This window comes from Meriones unguiculatus, chromosome 10 (assembly GCF_030254825.1).
Source record: "Meriones unguiculatus strain TT.TT164.6M chromosome 10, Bangor_MerUng_6.1, whole genome shotgun sequence".
NCBI lineage: Eukaryota > Metazoa > Chordata > Mammalia > Rodentia > Muridae > Meriones > Meriones unguiculatus.
In genome coordinates, this window is record NC_083358.1 from 36,643,766 (window position 1) to 36,660,287 (window position 16,522).

General features: G+C 39.2%; 1 protein-coding gene across 3 annotated transcripts in view; it reads left to right on the plus strand.

Annotated features, from left to right (window-relative positions):
* Rpgrip1l (RPGRIP1 like) overlaps positions 1-16,522 on the plus strand; it is a 100,562-nt gene that overhangs the window by 56,947 nt on the left and 27,093 nt on the right. The window contains exons 18-23 of one of the 3 annotated variants that reach the window (XM_060392229.1): positions 3,431-3,621; positions 3,758-3,841; positions 4,188-4,298; positions 5,150-5,300; positions 8,383-8,453; positions 8,721-9,245. In XM_060392229.1, the coding sequence (XP_060248212.1) occupies positions 3,431-3,621; positions 3,758-3,841; positions 4,188-4,298; positions 5,150-5,300; positions 8,383-8,453; positions 8,721-8,723 (611 nt within the window). In that variant the 3' untranslated portion in view covers positions 8,724-9,245. Of the gene's footprint in view, positions 1-3,430; positions 3,622-3,757; positions 3,842-4,187; positions 4,299-5,149; positions 5,301-8,382; positions 8,454-8,720; positions 9,246-16,522 lie in introns of those variants that run through there. The other 2 variants (XM_060392227.1, XM_060392228.1) reach the window with 2 other exon arrangements.

Sequence of the window (16,522 nt, forward strand, 5' to 3'; positions counted from 1 at the left end):
TTTTTTAAAGTATATTCTTATGATTCTCTGTAGTTCATTAGTGTTTGTTGTTATATCCCCATTTTCATTCCTAATTTTGTTAGCGTACATATTCTTCCTCTGCCTTTTAGTTAATTTGGATAAGAATTTGTCAATCTTAAAGATTTTTCTCAAAGAAACAACTCTTTTGTTTCATTGATTCTTTGTATTTTTAAATTCTATTTTATTAATTTCAGCTCTGAGTTTGATTGTTTTTACTGTCTATTCCTTTTGGGTGGAATTGTTTATTTTCATTCTAGAGACTTCAGATATGCTGTAAAGTCACTAATATGAGATCTGTTTTTTTAATTTTTTTTTTTTTTAGGCATTTAGTACCATGAGTGTGCCTCTTAGAATCACCTTTATATCCCATATGTTTGAGTATGTTGTGTATTAGTCATTCAGTTCTAGAAAGTCTTTAATTTCTGTCAACCCATTTTTCATTCAGTAATAAGTTGTTCGGTTTTTATGAGTTTTTACGTTTTCTGTTGTTGAGAATACTCTTTAATCCATAGTGGTCAGTTAGGATGTGGGTGTTATTTCAACTTTCTTTTATCTGTTGAGACTTGTGTGCAAGTATGTAGTCAGTTTTGGAGAAAGTTCCATAAGATGCTGAGAAGATTTATTCTTTTGTGTTTGCATGAAATATTCTGTAAATATCCATTGGTTCTATTTGGTTTATAACAGCTCCAACATTTGTTTGTTTGTTTGTTTTTCCTGGATGATCTGTCTGTTGGAGGGAACGGGGTGTTTAAGTCTTCCACTATCAGTGTGTGAGGGCTAATATATGACTTACCCTGTAGTAGTGTTTCCTTTATGAACTTGGGTGGCCTATGTCTGCTGCATAGATGTTAAGATGTTACAATGTCTGGGAGATTTTTCCTTTGATGAGTATGTAGTGTCCTTCCCTGTGTCTTCTGATTAATTTTTCATTGAATTCTATTTTGTTAGGTGTCAAAATGGCTGCGCTAATGTGTTTCTTAGGTCTGCTTGCTTGGAATATCTTTTTCCATCCTTTACCCTAAAGTCATGTCTCTATCCTTGATGTTAAGATGTGTTTCTTGGTGCATCCGAAGAATGGATCCTGTTTTTGCATTCATTTTCTTAGTCTTTAACTTTTTATTGGGGAATTTGTGCCTCTGATGTTGAAAGTGACCAATGATTGTTGATTCCTGTTATTTTGTTGTTGCTGTTGTCGCGTGTGTGTGTGTGTGTGTGTGTGTGTGTGTGTGTGTTTCCCTTCTTTTGACTTTTCTGGTCTGTGATTATTTCCTGAGTTTTCTTTGATGTAGTTAACCTAAAGAGAAATCTTTCACAAATTTGTAGCTAGATATTGCTTAAATTTTGCTTTATCATGGAATGTCTCACTTTTTTTCCATCTATGATGATTGAAAGTTTTACTAGGTATAGTAATTTGGGCTGGCATTGTGGTCTTTTAGAATCTCTAGACATCTGTTCAGATCCATCTGGCTTTCAGTCTCCATTGAGAAGTCAGGCATAATTCTAAGGCCTGCCTTTATATGTTACTTGTTCTTTCCCCTTGTAGCTTTTAATATTCTTTTTTTTTTTTTTCTATACATTTGGAGTTTCAATTATTTTATTTTAAGGGAACTTTCTCGGCTGGTCTAGTCTATTTGGTTTTGGTTTTTCTCTATGCTTCTTGTGCTTTTTTTATAGGCATCTCCTTCTTTAAGCTACGGAAATTTTCTTCTGATTTTTATTGAAAATATTTTCTATGCCTTTGGCTTGGGTTTCTTCTCCTTCTTTTAGTCCTACTACTCTTAGATTTGGCCTTTTTATAGTGTTCCAGATTTCCTGGGTGTTTTATGCCAGGATCTTTTTAGATTTAACATTTGATTTGACCACGGTATTTATTTCTTCTACCATGTCTTCAGTACCTGATATTCTGTCTTCCATCTCTTACATTCTGTTGCCTCTGAAGTTCCTGTTCAAGTTTCTAAATTTTTCATTTCTAAATTTTCTTCAGTTTGGATTTTCTTTATTGCTTTTATTTCCACTTTCAGATCTTGAACTGTTTTATCCATTTCCTTCCACTGTTTATGTTTTCATAGTTTTCTTTAAGGGATTTATTTCCTCTTTAAGTACCTCTATCATATTCATAAAACCTATTTTAAGGTCTTTGTTCTATGTTTCAGGTACACTGCAATATTCAGGACCTACTGTGGAAGCATTGCTGGGCTCTAATGGAAATACTTTGTCCTAGCAGTTATTGATTATGTCTTTATGTTAGCATCTAGACATCTGGATTTGGGAAAATTGTAATTCTAGGTGCTGATATCTGGTCTTGTCTTTGTTGGGTGGGTGCTTTGTTCCTTGGTTTCTGTTGCCCTCTGTGGTTCTTAGGAGAGGCTGGTAGGATAGTCTTCTGGGGTTCTGATAGTTGTGGAGGTTATAGGTAAAAATTCCTTGGTATTGGGAGCTGACACTTAGGAATGGGGATGGCTAGGAGTGAGGGCTGAAGGGATCCACAGGAGGGAGGAAAGCAGGCTGTTCCACCAGAATCTGCTTAGTCCCCTGGGAATGGGTCAGAAAGTGAGGAGAGGCCACAGTAGGTGGTCTACTACAGAGGTGGGATGAGACTGGGAGATTGGATATGGAGGAAAGGAGGGAGAGTGAAGATCTGTATGTAGTCTACCTGCTTTCCCTGACCCACTTGCTTCTTTGTCAGGCTTGGCTGGCAGCTTTCCCAGAGAAAGCTGGATTTGGGGGCGGGGATAACAGGATGAGGGGGAAGGTTGAGGAGCTGTGCAAGGTCACCTGGAGATGGGGGGGGGGCACAGCAGGTGGTCTGTTCCTATGGAGCTGCAGGTGAGAATGGAGGATTGGTTTGGAAGAGAAAGGAGGGATGAAGATCTGCTTACATTACCTGCTTTCCTGGCAGGAGTGGCCTGCAGCTTCCCAGAGAACTCCTGATGGAGCTGGGGGCTAAGTAGGGTGAAGAAAGTTTGGAGGGGAAGATCTGTGTCTTCTATGTTTGCAGACAGGTAGGGGGAGCAAGACTGCAGCAGTAGTCTGCAAAAGGAGGATTGGACTTGGTGGAGAGGAGAGAGAAGTAAAAGTCTGTAGTTAGCCTACCTCTTTTCCTGGCCAAGGTGTTGGAGGCTGGGATCATGGGAGCAGTGAGGGAAGGAGGGTTGGAGAAAAAGGTCTATGTAATTTGTTGGAAATGGGGACAGAAAGGAAGGGGAGACCACAGTAGATGTACTGCTGCAGAGGTTAGAATAAGGTGTGAGGACTGGGTTTGGAGGATTGGTAGGAGAGGGGAAGATTCACAATGAGGCTACCTGTTTCCCTGGTTTGAGTGGCCTTTGGGCTCCCAGGGCTCTGCTGTAATTCTTACAGTCAGAAAGTTTCACTCTGGCATTGAGAAAATGATTTTCATAATTTGCAGGGATATTTGAGTTATTAGATAATGAAAAGCATGCTGCAGGAACTATCCAAGTTATATTGAAGTGGAAATTCACCTACCTTCCACCAAGTGGATCAATAACTACTGAAGACCTAGGGACGTTCCTATGCAGAGAAGAGCCAGAGGCTGTTCAGAGACTACCTCCAGCATCCTCAGCTGTTACAGCAGTTGTAGTGAGTAATGGTGACTTTCAATTTCAAGTAAAATACTTTGAATATAAACTTAACAGCCAAATAATTCCACCAAAAACTAGCTGAAGCTTCATCTAAAATGTAGTGATCATCATAATCTGACATTATTTTATCTTAGGCACCAAAACCTAAACCAAGACAACGTTTAACACTAGTGGACAAAAAGGTCTCTTTTGTGGATACCATGCCGCACCTGAGTCCTGTAAGTAAGCAATACCTCAAATATTGATTTCCCTTTTCTGTAGCAAATCTTGAGAGTATAGACTGTACTGTACCTTCCTGACATAAGCACAGACAGTAAGCATAGCATGTCTTTACTGTGGTACCAGATTGCATGTTCTTCCGTGACCCTACAGCCCTTTCCAGCTACCTAAGGAATCTTCTGCTCCCATTTACAAAACAGCCTTCAAACAAGTGGTATAAATGCTGTCTCCCTTCCCCCACATTGTTTCTTGATCTTTCACAATGAAACAAGTATCTTCCTAACAAGTAGTGAATCTACCTACTCTATAATGAATACAAAATAACATACATGGTTTTCCCATTAGTTCAAGGAGACCTTTTCTTCTCCTCTTCAAGATATAAAGGACAGTTCCCCAGAAATGGCACATACACCAGAAACAGAAAATAGTGCGTCAGTTGTTACATGTACTTCAAAGGTATGCCTTTGTATTAAAATTATTCTGAAGGGTTTATTTTGGGACTTAAAAGCCTTTGTCTTGTGTTTTAGACATGATTCAGGAAGTCATTGCATCGTTCCTACTTTTGTATGACTCTTCAAGGATTTTTTAAAAATTATAAGTATAACAGATATAGTTGTCTATATATTGCCAGGAATATGTAAACTGAAATCAATATAAAAGTCATTTTGAGATTAATACATCTCCATAGTTTTAAGTTTTGTTGAGACAAGATTTTGTGTATGCAAGGCTGGTCTCAAACACTGTGTAGCTATGGCTAACATGGGATTACCTACCCTCTGCCTTCTGCCTCTATGTGATGGTGATACAAACATGCACTACCACATCAGGCTAACTTACATCCTTCATTCTTACTGTTTATTTGAACTTTGATTGACCTATGTGTTTTCATCTATTTATTCAATCTAAATAAATGTTTTCTAATGAGTCTTTAATAGCTATGTAGCATATCTCTGTGTGGTTTGTTGTTTTCAATGATGATGGTGGTTGTAGAGGTAGAGGTGGTGAAGGCTGTGGTGGAAGTGGTGGAGGAGGGAGTGGTGATTTAGAGACAGAAACTCACTTGTTCGAAGCAGACTGGCTTGGAACTCATTTCTCTTTATGCATCCCATGATGGCCCCAAACTCATTGAATCCTCCTGCCTCCTGAGTATTGGGATTATGAGCAGGAGACACCATGCCCAGCTACATGCCTGTGTACTCCAGTCTCAAATGTACATTGTTATCCAGGTGCTTCAGCAAGAATGTTATAAACTGTAACCCAAGCAATAATAAATCAAGCAATGTACTTCTTTTATGCATGTTTCACAGGAAAGCAGTATAGCTGAGGAAGAAGAAAAGATAGAGAAAATGCAACAAGGAAAAGATGACATCTCTTTCCTATCTGAGGGTCAGCTTACATCACAAAGTGTGGCTTCCTCAGAAGATGGAGCAGAAATAACCGAAGAATTGGAGCCAGAAGGTGACTTTCTGTTTCAGCTTGCTGTTTACCTTACTTTACTTTCTCTGTGTGAGCATGCATGATATATACAACACATCATTCAGTAGTGAATCTACCTAGTAATGCCTGCCTCCTGACAGAAGTGGTGGGTGAAAGGTCTTCAGGCTCTTCTTAGGTCCCACATAGAATACAAGTGTCATTGCTGAGGTTGTCCCCAATTTATGCTAGAGATATTTTATGTTCTCTTTGGGATCAATATTATCAATAAGAATATTCTTTATCTTTGACTTTCTGAAATTAAAATCAAGAATTGTGACTTTTAAAGATAACATACTGTTTCACTTTATTTATATAAAAGTGAACTTAACTCTGTAGACAGGAAGTAGGTAAGTAGCCTGGGAAGCCTGAGTGGGAGCAGAGGAGAAAGATTGCAGAGGAAACAGAGCAGTGTTGATTAGGCCCACTACCTTTATTAAAAAAAAAAAAAAAAAACATTTATTTCTTTTGCATGTGTATGTACATCTATGCATGCTACACATACATTTGGAATGGTTCTCTCCTTCCATGAAGGTTCCACTAACAAATTCAGATCATCAGGCTTGATGACAGGCACCTTTACCCACCGAACCATCTTGCTGGCCCATATTCACTATTTTAATTGGGAAGATAGTTCCACAGAATTAACTGTCAAATATCAAATTTTGTAGTTTAAGTATGTATAGAGTTTATTGTATGTGTTTTTACTTTAATAGAACTGTAATTTTTTTTTTTTTTTGAGACAGGGTTTCTCTGTGTAGCCTTGGCTGTCCTGAACTTGCTTTATAGACCAGACTAGCCTCGAACTCACGAAGATCCTCCTGTCTCTGGGATTAAAGGTGTATGCTCCCATGCCCAGCTTAATTTAAATTTTTTTTAACAATAAGAATTTCTTTTACACAATATTTTGTGTAAGTCATTGGAAAATATCTGCTGTGTGATGGCAGATGTGGGCTGGGCTATTGTGGAAGCTTGAGTGCCATATCGGGGCTGAACATCAGTCTCCACTTACCATTCTTACTGTCTTTGTGCATTACTTGCCCAGACACTCTAGCAGGCACCCAGTGCCTCTCAGACTTAATTACTAAGTAGATGAAAATTCATATGGCAACTTAAAAGAATGTTTAAACAAGAGGGGAATAAAAGAAAGATGTTCTTTCTATAATTGATGACCCTACTGTAAGACCACAGAAACTAGTTTGATCTAGCCTGGATAGATAGGTTATGTCTCTTGAGCTCAATGGCATGAATAGAAAAGGGCTGGCTCTCACTGTAGCTACAGCTGCAGATGGCCTAGTGACACAGTTTCATCAGCTTTCTGTTGCGGTAAAAAAGATAAAGACTTGTGGACAATGTAGAGAAGATTTTATCACGGTACAGTTTTGTTATAGAAGCCCACCAGTGCTGTGGCAGAATCCTGCCCCCACATAGTCCTGTAAGATTGCTGCATGGCAACCAGTGCAGGGTGGCACATGCCTGTACTCCCAGCACTCAGAGGCACAGGCTAGTGGATCTCTGAGTTCAAGGACAGCCTGGCCTACAAAGCAAGTACAGGACAGCCACAGCTACACAGAGAAACCCTGTTTGAAAAAACAAAACAAACAAACAAAAAAGATTGCTGCATGGCATGAGCAGTGATGGCATACCTTGACATAGGTCTGTGCAGCCTGCTGACTGGTTAGTTAGCACAAATATGCATAGCATTCTTCAAACATACATTGACCGATGAAGGAAGGAAAAACTGGACATTTATGCCAGGCATGGTGCCACATGCCTTTGTCCCAGCACTTGGGAGGCAGAGACAGGTGGATCTTCGTGAGTTCAAGGCCAGCCTGGGCTACTGAATGATTCCAGAACAGGGCTACAGAGAAATTCTGTCTTAAAAAAACAAAAACAAAAACAAAAAAGGACATTGAAGACATTCAACTTTGGGTTGGTGTTTTTCACAGCCTCATTGATACATTGTCAACTGTAGTTATTTATGTTTTAGATTTTACTAATTTGTTTAGGATGATTTGCATTTCTATACCTTTGTGTCATTATACCTTGTTTCCATTCATTCTCCTCCTCTACTCCACTACAGCTGGTTCTCTTTCTTCCCCCAATTAATCCCATCTTCTTACTTATCACATGTGTTACATTGCCACATTTTTAATTGCTGTGTAAACTGATATGCCCAGAATATTGAAAAATTTGCTAACTCCTGCACCTGTATTTTGTGACTATCCTGTAATTATTTACTTAATGCTGTCCTTGAACAGATAGTAGAAATTGTGATGAAAGTGTGGCTTCTCTTTGGAAAATGTTTTCCTTCCTTTATTCTTTGAAGTTTTTCCATTGAAATAGTGTAGTCTGCCTTTCCTGTGCATGCATTTGCTATGCTAACTCTTGGTTGTGTTCTCTACTTGGGATTATAATAAAGCTCAAATGGTTTGCGTTTTGTTTGCTACCAGCATATATGGAAATTTGTAAAACTGCTTCTAGTTTAAAATACAGTAAGCAGAACATATAGGAATCTTTTTTAAATAATTGGAGAAATTATGAAGCATCATAAAGTCCAGATATAAAGAGTAAAAACAAAGGATGGGGGAGATGGCTCAGTGGGAACAGGCGCTTGCCACCAGCTCTGAGAACCTGAGTTTGATTTCCAGGACCCACATACTGGAAAGAGAAAACTGACTCCCAAAAGTTATCATCTGACCTGCACACTTGTAGTGGCCCATGAAACACACACACACAGAGACAGATAGAGAGAGAGAGACTGAGATAGAGAGAGAATAGATAATAAAATTTAAGAACTAAAAGCAACATCTATTAACCTTATACTTCTATTGTTTTCATTAATTTCATAATATAACAATAATTTTTTTTTACTTCTTTTGTATTTACTAAAATTAAACTTGAAGTTTTCTCAGGCTATTTTTTTTTCCTAAAATATACATGCAGATGTCCGTGCAACTGAAAGTGATAGACCTGGTTGTCGGGCCATTCTTTTATGTTGTCCTGTGATGTGTGCAATGAATATGTTGGCTAACCCTGGTGAATGTTGCCTCATGTTTTCTGACAGATGAAGACAGATCAACTTCAGATAGTGACGACTGCATCATCCCAGGCTCCGTCTCCATGAAAACCAAACAGGTGAGGAGCTTAATGCCAGATGTAGGGTTCTAAATGGAGGCTGAACTTCGTTCTCAGCATATCAGTCTTCTTAAATGGAAATTTAAGGCAAAAATATTTCTGAAAAATGTTTAATGTGTCTACTGCAAGACAGTTTCACTGATACAGTTTCTCTATGTGTTTTTGTATGTATATACATGTTTATATGAAGGCACACTTTGTGCATGTGTGTAGAGGTAAGAGATTAATACCAGAGGTCTTCCTCAGTAATTTTTTTTTTTTTCTCAGTAACTCTTTGTCTTATTTTTGGAGAAGTGTTTCTCTGAATCTGCCAGTTTGGCCAGACTCTCTGACAAGCATACCTCCAAGGGACCTTCTAGTCTCCATCTCCCTAGTGCTGGGATTATAGAGTCACGCCGCTATCTCCAGCTTTTGCTTTTTTGTCGGGGTATCAGGAACCAAACTGAGGTAATCATGCTTGCACGTCAAACACTGAACCACCTGAGCCACGTCCTCAGCCCGTTTGTGCTTGTGTCAAGATGTGTACGACAGCATGTAATGTAAGCATTACTTCTCTCAAGGGACCAACACTGGCAGCATGACCCACCTCCTGCCAAAAGCCTGCTGACTTCTCTTTCAGTTCCCGTGTACAAAGACTCATTAAAGCAGATCTGTGTCTCAGAAAACACAACTGTGAGACTGCACTGAAACTAGAATAGCTTAACCTACATTACTTCATAGAGTTTCAAACCTAAATATGTCTATTGATAAACTGTTACTTCTAACAAAAAAATTAAAACTACTCAGAAAATAATTAACAAGTTCAAGAATTCTTTGTTTTATATCACGCTGACATGTGGTATATAAATAGAAACATTGAAATGAAAATTATCTTTCAAAATATAAATGGAAGATTTCCTGCATATAAGAGCATTTTTATCATGTGGGGGAGGAGGTTATAAAGTCAATGTAAATAGTACCAGGTAGGTAACATAGGCCTCAGTTCTTAATACTTAGAAGAATGAGGCATGAGAAGTGCAAGTTCCAGACTGGCTACTTCAAAAAGAGAAGCTAGGGCCAGTGAGAAGGTCCAGTGGGAACGGACCTGCTCAGTCCCTGGATCCCACATGGTGAGAGGGAAACAGACTCCTGCAGTTGTCCTCTCCACACACATCATGGCGCATGTACGTTCACACACATACACACACAATAAATAAATATGCAGTGATTGTTTTTCAGAAAAGAAAGAAGATCTGTGGGTATGGTTCAGAAGTCAAGCACTTGCCTGGCATCTGAGGCCTTGATCCCCATCACTAGAGCGAAAGTGTGGAAAGCAAGGATGGAGGGACTAAAGGGAGGGGCAAATTAAAATGAAAGGCTTAGCATTCTCTCTTCATCTATATTACCTCCCATAGCTATTTTATTTTTAGAATTTCTGCTCTACTGGAAAAATCCAATAATTCTGTTCAATTCCTCTTTCACATATCTGTATAAAATAAAACCATGAGAATAACATGGTTATACAGTGCCTCCATGGAACAAAGATATACATTTTCCTATATGTACGTGTGTTTATGTATGTGTGTGCACCTGTGAATACATGTAGAGATCAAAGGCTGACATTGGATGTCTTCCCCCATCACTCTCCACCTTAGTTTTGAAGCTCTCTCATTGAACCTGGTGCTCACAGATGGGCTAGACTGTTTAGCCAGTGAACTCCAAGACTTTTTCCTTTGTCCACCTCCCCAGTGCTGGAATTAAAGATAACTGCTGCTGCAATCAGTTTTCTAGATGGCTACTGGGGAACTGAACTCAGGTTCTCACGATTACACAGCCCAAAATATCTATTATGCGTTTGATAAAGAAAACATCTGTTTCTAAAGTTGTATTAATATAATTAGCATATAATTATTACTTATATTAATATTATCTAACCTGTGATAACCTGGTATATGGAATTTTCATTGCTTAAAATTAATAAATCAAAGAAGGAATGTATTTTCTTATCTGAGCAGTTTTAATTATGGTGCTCAGTCAATATTTTTGCTTAATCAAATGCTAAATTGTTAAATAATTTTATCAAACCAGTGAATGGAAATTCTCAGCATCTCATTAGAACTGATAATATCAGTAAGGAAATAAGTGTTCTGTGTAAGGTTAGGTTTTATAGGCATAAACAGAACTGACAGTAGATGATAAATGTATAGATAGATGGATGGATGGATGCAGGCATGGATAGATAGGTAGACAGATGATAGATAAAAAAGAGATTTACTAAAAGAATTGGCTACTGTATTGGAGGTCTTCAGTAAGCAAGCTAGGGGGGCGGAACAGATTATGTCTTGACAAATTGAGTTCAAAGGCCTGAGGAATGCATGGATTCTTATTGAAAGCCAGCAGACTCAAGAACCAAGAATCTGTTCTTTTTGATGGCACCCTGGCAGGAGGAACACCCTTGTGTGTGTGTGTGTGTGTGTGTGTGTGTGTGTGTGTGTGTGTGTGTGTAATTTTTGAGACAGGGTCTCACTGTAATGTGTGTGGAGTACATGCATGTGTGTGCATGCATGTGTATGATTTTTATAGACCAGGCTGGCCTTGAACTTGCAGAGATCTGCCTGACTCTGCTGTTTGAGTACTGGGATTAAAGGTATACATCATTATACCAGCAAGGACCTTCCTCTTCTTCAGCCTTTTGGTGCCATTATCTCTTCAACTGATTGGACAGAGCCTATCCACATTAGGGAGATTAATTTCCATTATTGAGTCTATCTACATTTTAAGCTATCTAGAAGCACTTCACAGATACTCAGTTGTCAAGTCATGAATTAGTTCATAACCATGAATTGACCAAATATCTGGGCACCCAATAGCTTAATCAGGTTGGCAAATAAAATTAACCATCACACCATTTCACTAAGAACCTTTCATTTTATCATGTCTGAATTCTGTTTATTTTATATCAGTAGTTTATTATGTAAGGCAGTGCCTTCTTCAACCAGGTTTTTTTTTTCTTTTGGTTACATAAATGATTTGGTCTTTGAACACAAAAAATATAAGAAATGAGATATTGAATCAGTGCTGGGCCTATGAAAACAGTAATGCAAGAATATATTTATCTTGTCAGTTTATAAACAGCAGTCATTCCTCATGCTTTAAGCCAGGATTCCCCCTGCTTGATATAAACGCAGTACTATGCTCCTGCTGTTCAGTAACCTCTATAGTGACCAGGAAGATGTGCTGTTGTTCAGCCAACTAGTGTTAATAATTCATGTTAGATTGTAAATAATATCAAGAGACCATATCAATAACTGAGTCAGTCAACACTTGAATTCTTTAGCTAATTTCTGACTTACCTTTTCATCTTCAAGTGAGTAAATTGATCTTGAAAGAGACTGCCTCCAGCCATTTCTCTAGTTAAGGATGTTGAAAGGAAAGATCAGTTTAGGGTAATTCTAAAATTAGAAATTGTAAAGGATATGTATGCTGTGGGCTGGCATGCCTGCTTCCTTCCCTTTTAATCATTTAGCTGACTTTGTCTGCTTTATTTGCTTGTTGCCCAAAGACAGTCACACAAAAAATGCCCATCCCCAAGGGAAGAGACCAGGTTAGTTCCATCTAACCTTTGGACTGGGTCCAGCAGTATTATCACCCTGCCCCGCACAGTGAGAAGGTCCTGCTGTAGCTGCGGCATCTCAAGGACAGAAAGAAATCTATAGCCACATTTAGTTCAGGAAGAGATACATGAATGCACCAAACTGCAGTGCAGCCCTTTTGTGAGGAGAAGGCCTTTTTACAGTGCAGTGAACCAACAGATACTTTGGATGTTAGCCTAAAGTAGACAACAGGAGAAGTGTAATAGTTAATCTTTCTTTCAAACATTATTCATCATCTTTAATTAACTTTGAATGCTGAGAAAAAGGCTTTCTATATTTTACAATCCTAGACCATCAAAGCTGCACATTGGCCAATGTTTGAAAACATTGCTGATTGTCACATCCAGAAGAACTGTTCCTGGCATCTCATGCGCAGAGGTCAGGGCTTAAAAATAAACATGCTGCAATGTGCAAGACCCACAACAAAGGGCTCTCCAACTTAATGGGCCAATGCAGTCCTAATTTGCTGTGCACAATACAGTTCCTGGGGAAGTATTGAAGCTTCACCCCCAAGGCAACAATGTTAACTGCTGAGGCCTGAGGAGGTTGGCTGGGTCACAAGGACTCCAAGATCATGAATAAGATTAACACTCATATAAAAGGCAGAATGAAAGGGAGCACTCCTACCCCGCCTCTCCCCCTTCCCCCTACCACAAGAGAACATAATGTTCCTGCTCTCTGGAAGACACAACATCGAGGCAACGTCAGAGACAGAGCAGACCTGAGGCCCCCAGCACCTTGACCTTGAGCTCTTCACCCTTTGGAACAATGTGAATGGTTTCAGTGATTATAAATTATCTCATCTGTAACATTTGTACAAATGGACTAAGACAGTGACATGCATATTTCCCATTGATTATGTCATTTTTTTCATCATGCTACTTTAGAAATCATCTATTGTGAAAAAATGAACCTTTTTAAAACTTTAATGAGTACAAAAATCATAGATAATTGCATATCCTTTATGCAGATCCACAAATTGTTAGCATTTCACTGCATTTGTTTTGCCCTTCAGTCTCTTACACATACATATGTGTAAACATATGTGTTTGTTTATGATATATAAATACATCCTTTTATATATAGAACTGCTAGGAACCATTTTAGAACTGGGAAAAAATGGTCTTTTACCTCTAAGACTTCATAGCAACAAGACAATGTTGTTATAATTCTGAGTACCTGAGATAAAACAAACTCTATTTCCGCTACTGAACTCTCACAACACTGCTATCAGATGTTTGTGGGGTTTTCCCCATAAACCACGTACTTCTCCAAGAAACACCAGGTAAGTGACCTCTAATTTGCCTCAGTTCTGATATGTCTGTAAGTCAGATGCTGTTAAGGGAACAGTCCCACAGGATTGAGCCCCCCACTCTAGATACCAAGTGTTTTACCTGTGCTTTTGACAGTACCCTGGGATTCCAACAACTCCATTGGGTTCAATTAATTCACTAGAGCCACTTCCAGAACACAGGACAACATTTATTTGCCTTTATTGTACTTCTTGCATGGAGGTGAAGACAAAGTATTTAAGGAGAGCTGTTGTGCTTCCATGTCCTCTCTCAGCGTACCATGGTTGAGGATCTCACATCCCTTCAGCTGTCTCAGAGGTCGGCATTCTCACAGCTTGAGGGATTATATGGAATCTCTGTTATATAGATGTAGTGGACTAACTAAATCAATGGCCACTGATAGTCAGGCTGACTGACCCTCAGCCCCTTCCATCCCTGGAGGTATGAAGTATGCCTGAAAGTCACAACTCTTTAATCCAGCTTGGTCTTTCAGGAGACCAGCACATAGTCATCTCAGTAGGAACAAAAGACCACTATCACTCCAGAGGGCCTGTATGTTAGGCTACTAGAAAAAAAGACCATAGCATCTCAGTAATCTGCAGTTCTCATTAAAATCCTGCCAGTTGTCCCAGCAGTATGATTTATAGGTATCTGAATTGTGTGTTGTTTTCCATGTCTCTTTAGCTTTTAGTGATCTGTAATGGTTTCTTGGCATTTGCTTTGGTCTTTTATAACATTAACTATAATTAGACCCCAGGCCATTTGTATGGTAGGATGTCCTATAGTTTGGATTTCTCTGGTGTTTCATTGAGATCAGATTCTGGTTATACCTGTGGGAGAACTACAAAATGATACTGTGGTTTTGTTTTGATTTGGTTTGGTTTTTTTCAGTACATCATGTCAAGGGGGAAAAGCATCATTTTGCTGGATTATTGCTAGTATTAACTTTGGCTGAAGTATTGTGTCACCAGTAGTAGTAGTCATACCAGTAGTAGTAATAGTAGTTGTAGTTGCTGCTGCTGCTGCTACTGCTGCTGTTGAGATAAGGTCTTAGACCATAGCTCACACTATTTTGGAACGCATTTTGTAACCAGGCTAGTCCTGAACTCACAGCAGTCTTGCCACAGTATTCCATGAGCTACAACACCCCGCTCAATTTTAAGCTTTAAAATAGCCATAGCTGCTTATCCCAAATGTCTTTAGGAGCTGTGTGTAGAAATGTCAGTACAGTGATGCACAGCCTATGTAGCTGGCGTGAGGTGGGGATGTTATCAGTCAATTTGTCTATGCTTGTAGAAACCCTGTAATAACCAACTTACAGTTTGTCTGGGCTAGAACTTCTGGAATTTGGTCTGCAGCCAATTGGCCCTGTTTCTTCTGGTCTGTGTCAGAAGGTGCACTGTAGAAGGACAGGGTGGCTAGGGATAAAAGAAGGAGGTCCTGCTGTTACAGGATCTCCTGCTGAAGTACGCCTCAAAGCTTAACTTCCTCCTTTGAGACTCCTCTTCCCAATAGTGCCAAGCTGGTAACCTTGGGGGACATGGCAGATCTAGACTGCAGCAAATGTGCTACTGACTACTTTATGTGCTAAGCATATCTGTGATTCTCCTCTCCATAGTATCTACTGGAATTAGGCAGCTATAAAAGAAACAGTGCCTGTACTTAAAGGACTCACCACCTCCTGGGCTTCCATAGCAGCCTCACTCAAAAATAGGCTTTGAATTGTGTCTTCCTCGTCATTATTCCTTAGAAAAAAAATATCTGTTTAGATAGCATTTGTTATATGGGTATTATGAGCTATTTAGGGATGATTATGTATGAGAGTAGATGTGTTTAAGTTATCTGTGCTTTCAAGGTTGTCTCTGTGTGCGTGCATGCATGTGTGCATATTTGCATGTGTTAGTGTGCACACATGTGTATAAAGAGTCTTGCTTTGTAAAGCAGCTACCTCAGACTCCCAAGTGTTGGGATTCCAAGAGTATTTACCATGCCTAGCTTGCTTCTATTATGGAGTTGAGATCCAAAAAGGGTAGCCTAGAGCCAGTGTGCATGTTCTGGAGCAGTGACTAATAAAACAGCTGATTAGTGCAAGAAAAAAAAGGAATGTATGAAGTGTTGTGAGAATGTTTTAAGAGGTATCTTAAATCAGGTTGAGGGACCATGATCAAGGATGACTTCCTAGAATAAGTAAAGCTTGAACGGTGTTCAAGATAATTAGGTGTTAGGGAAAAGCAGGGAAGGATTGAGAGGCAAGTAAGAAAAGCATGAGAATTTAAAAACTGGAGCAGGCATTGTTCTAAGGGCCAAAAAATTTTTTGAATGGAACAGGGTTATTAAGGAGGGCATGAGGAACCCCAGAATGCTCAGGTGAAATGATGAGCACAGATCAAAGCACTGAGAACCCATCGGGGTTGACTTGGTTAGCGTGGGCTGGGGTTAGTGTGATGGTTTGGTTTCTGTTGGTTTGGGGTAGCTTGGTTTTATTCAGTTTGGTTTTAGTTTAGTGGTTTGGTTTGGTTTAGTTTGATTTAGTTGAATTTGATTTAGTTTGGCTTATTTTGAGACTAGAATTCTGCTATGTTGCCCAGGCTAATTAATCTTAAATTCCTAGGCTCAAAGCAATCCTTCTCCCCCAGCTTCCTGAGTAAGTAGGTCTACAGGTAAATATCACTATACCCTATTTTCTCTGAGTAATTTTGAAGAATGAGGAAGAGCAATCACTCAGTTAGCAGAAAAGTAATACTTATTCTAGGGTCTGGGAATAAAGCAGTTAAAGGAGTGGGCTCTTTTTTTAGGCTTATCTTTATTTTATATGTATGAGTATTTTTAATATTTATTTATTTTTACATGCATTGGTGTTTTGCCTGCATGTATGTCTTTGTGAATGGGCCGGATCCCCTGGAACTGGAGTTACAAACAGTTGTAAGCTGCCATGCGGGTGCTGGGAATTAAACATGGGTCCTCTGGAAAAGCAACCAATGCTCATAACCTCTGAGCCATCACTCCAGTCCCCTATGTTTGAGTATTTTGCCTGTGTGTGTGTCTGTACCACAAAGAGGCCAGAAAAGAGAGTCCAGTGCCCTGGAACTGGAGATACAGACATTGTGAGTACTATTGTGGCTGCTGAGAATTGAATTTGTATCTT